The sequence below is a fragment of the Myotis brandtii genome, unplaced genomic scaffold (assembly GCF_000412655.1).
Source record: "Myotis brandtii unplaced genomic scaffold, ASM41265v1 scaffold207, whole genome shotgun sequence".
Lineage (NCBI taxonomy): Eukaryota > Metazoa > Chordata > Mammalia > Chiroptera > Vespertilionidae > Myotis > Myotis brandtii.
In genome coordinates, this window is record NW_005357736.1 from 187440 (window position 1) to 187826 (window position 387).

The 387-nt window shown below is 67.4% G+C and overlaps 1 protein-coding gene across 1 annotated transcript in view; it reads right to left on the minus strand.

Annotated features, from left to right (window-relative positions):
* COL7A1 (collagen, type VII, alpha 1) overlaps window positions 1-387 on the minus strand; it is a 48956-nt gene that overhangs the window by 45792 nt on the left and 2777 nt on the right. Inside the window, 1 exon segment of the mRNA XM_014538979.1 lies at window positions 32-87. Coding sequence (XP_014394465.1) covers window positions 32-87 — 56 coding nt within the window.

Here is a 387-nt window from a genome sequence, read left to right on the forward strand (position 1 = left end):
CGCGTGTTGCCCCCCTTGTAGCTGAGCTCACGGATGGCACGGATCACCTCGCTGCCCGAGCCGAGCGCGTCCAGGCCGAACTCCGTCCTGTGTGTGGGGGGGAGGGGCAACAGATCAGGGGCCGGGCCCTTTACCGCCCTGGTCTCAAGGGGCCCCTGGGGGGAGGGTGGTGGGTGTCAGGGCCCCTTGGGGGTCCTCTTGGCCCTGTGGTTCCTCCCTCCACCTCTGATACCCCCAAGCTAACTCTTCAGGGGTCCCCGTGTCCGCCTCAAGCCTTGGTGCTCCCAGCGCCTGGACAGGCTGTCTGGTCAGTTAAGTAACTGCAGGAGGAGGCCCGGCTGTGGGAGGCGGCTGGTGCGGACAGAAGGCCTCGGGGGTTAGAAGGGG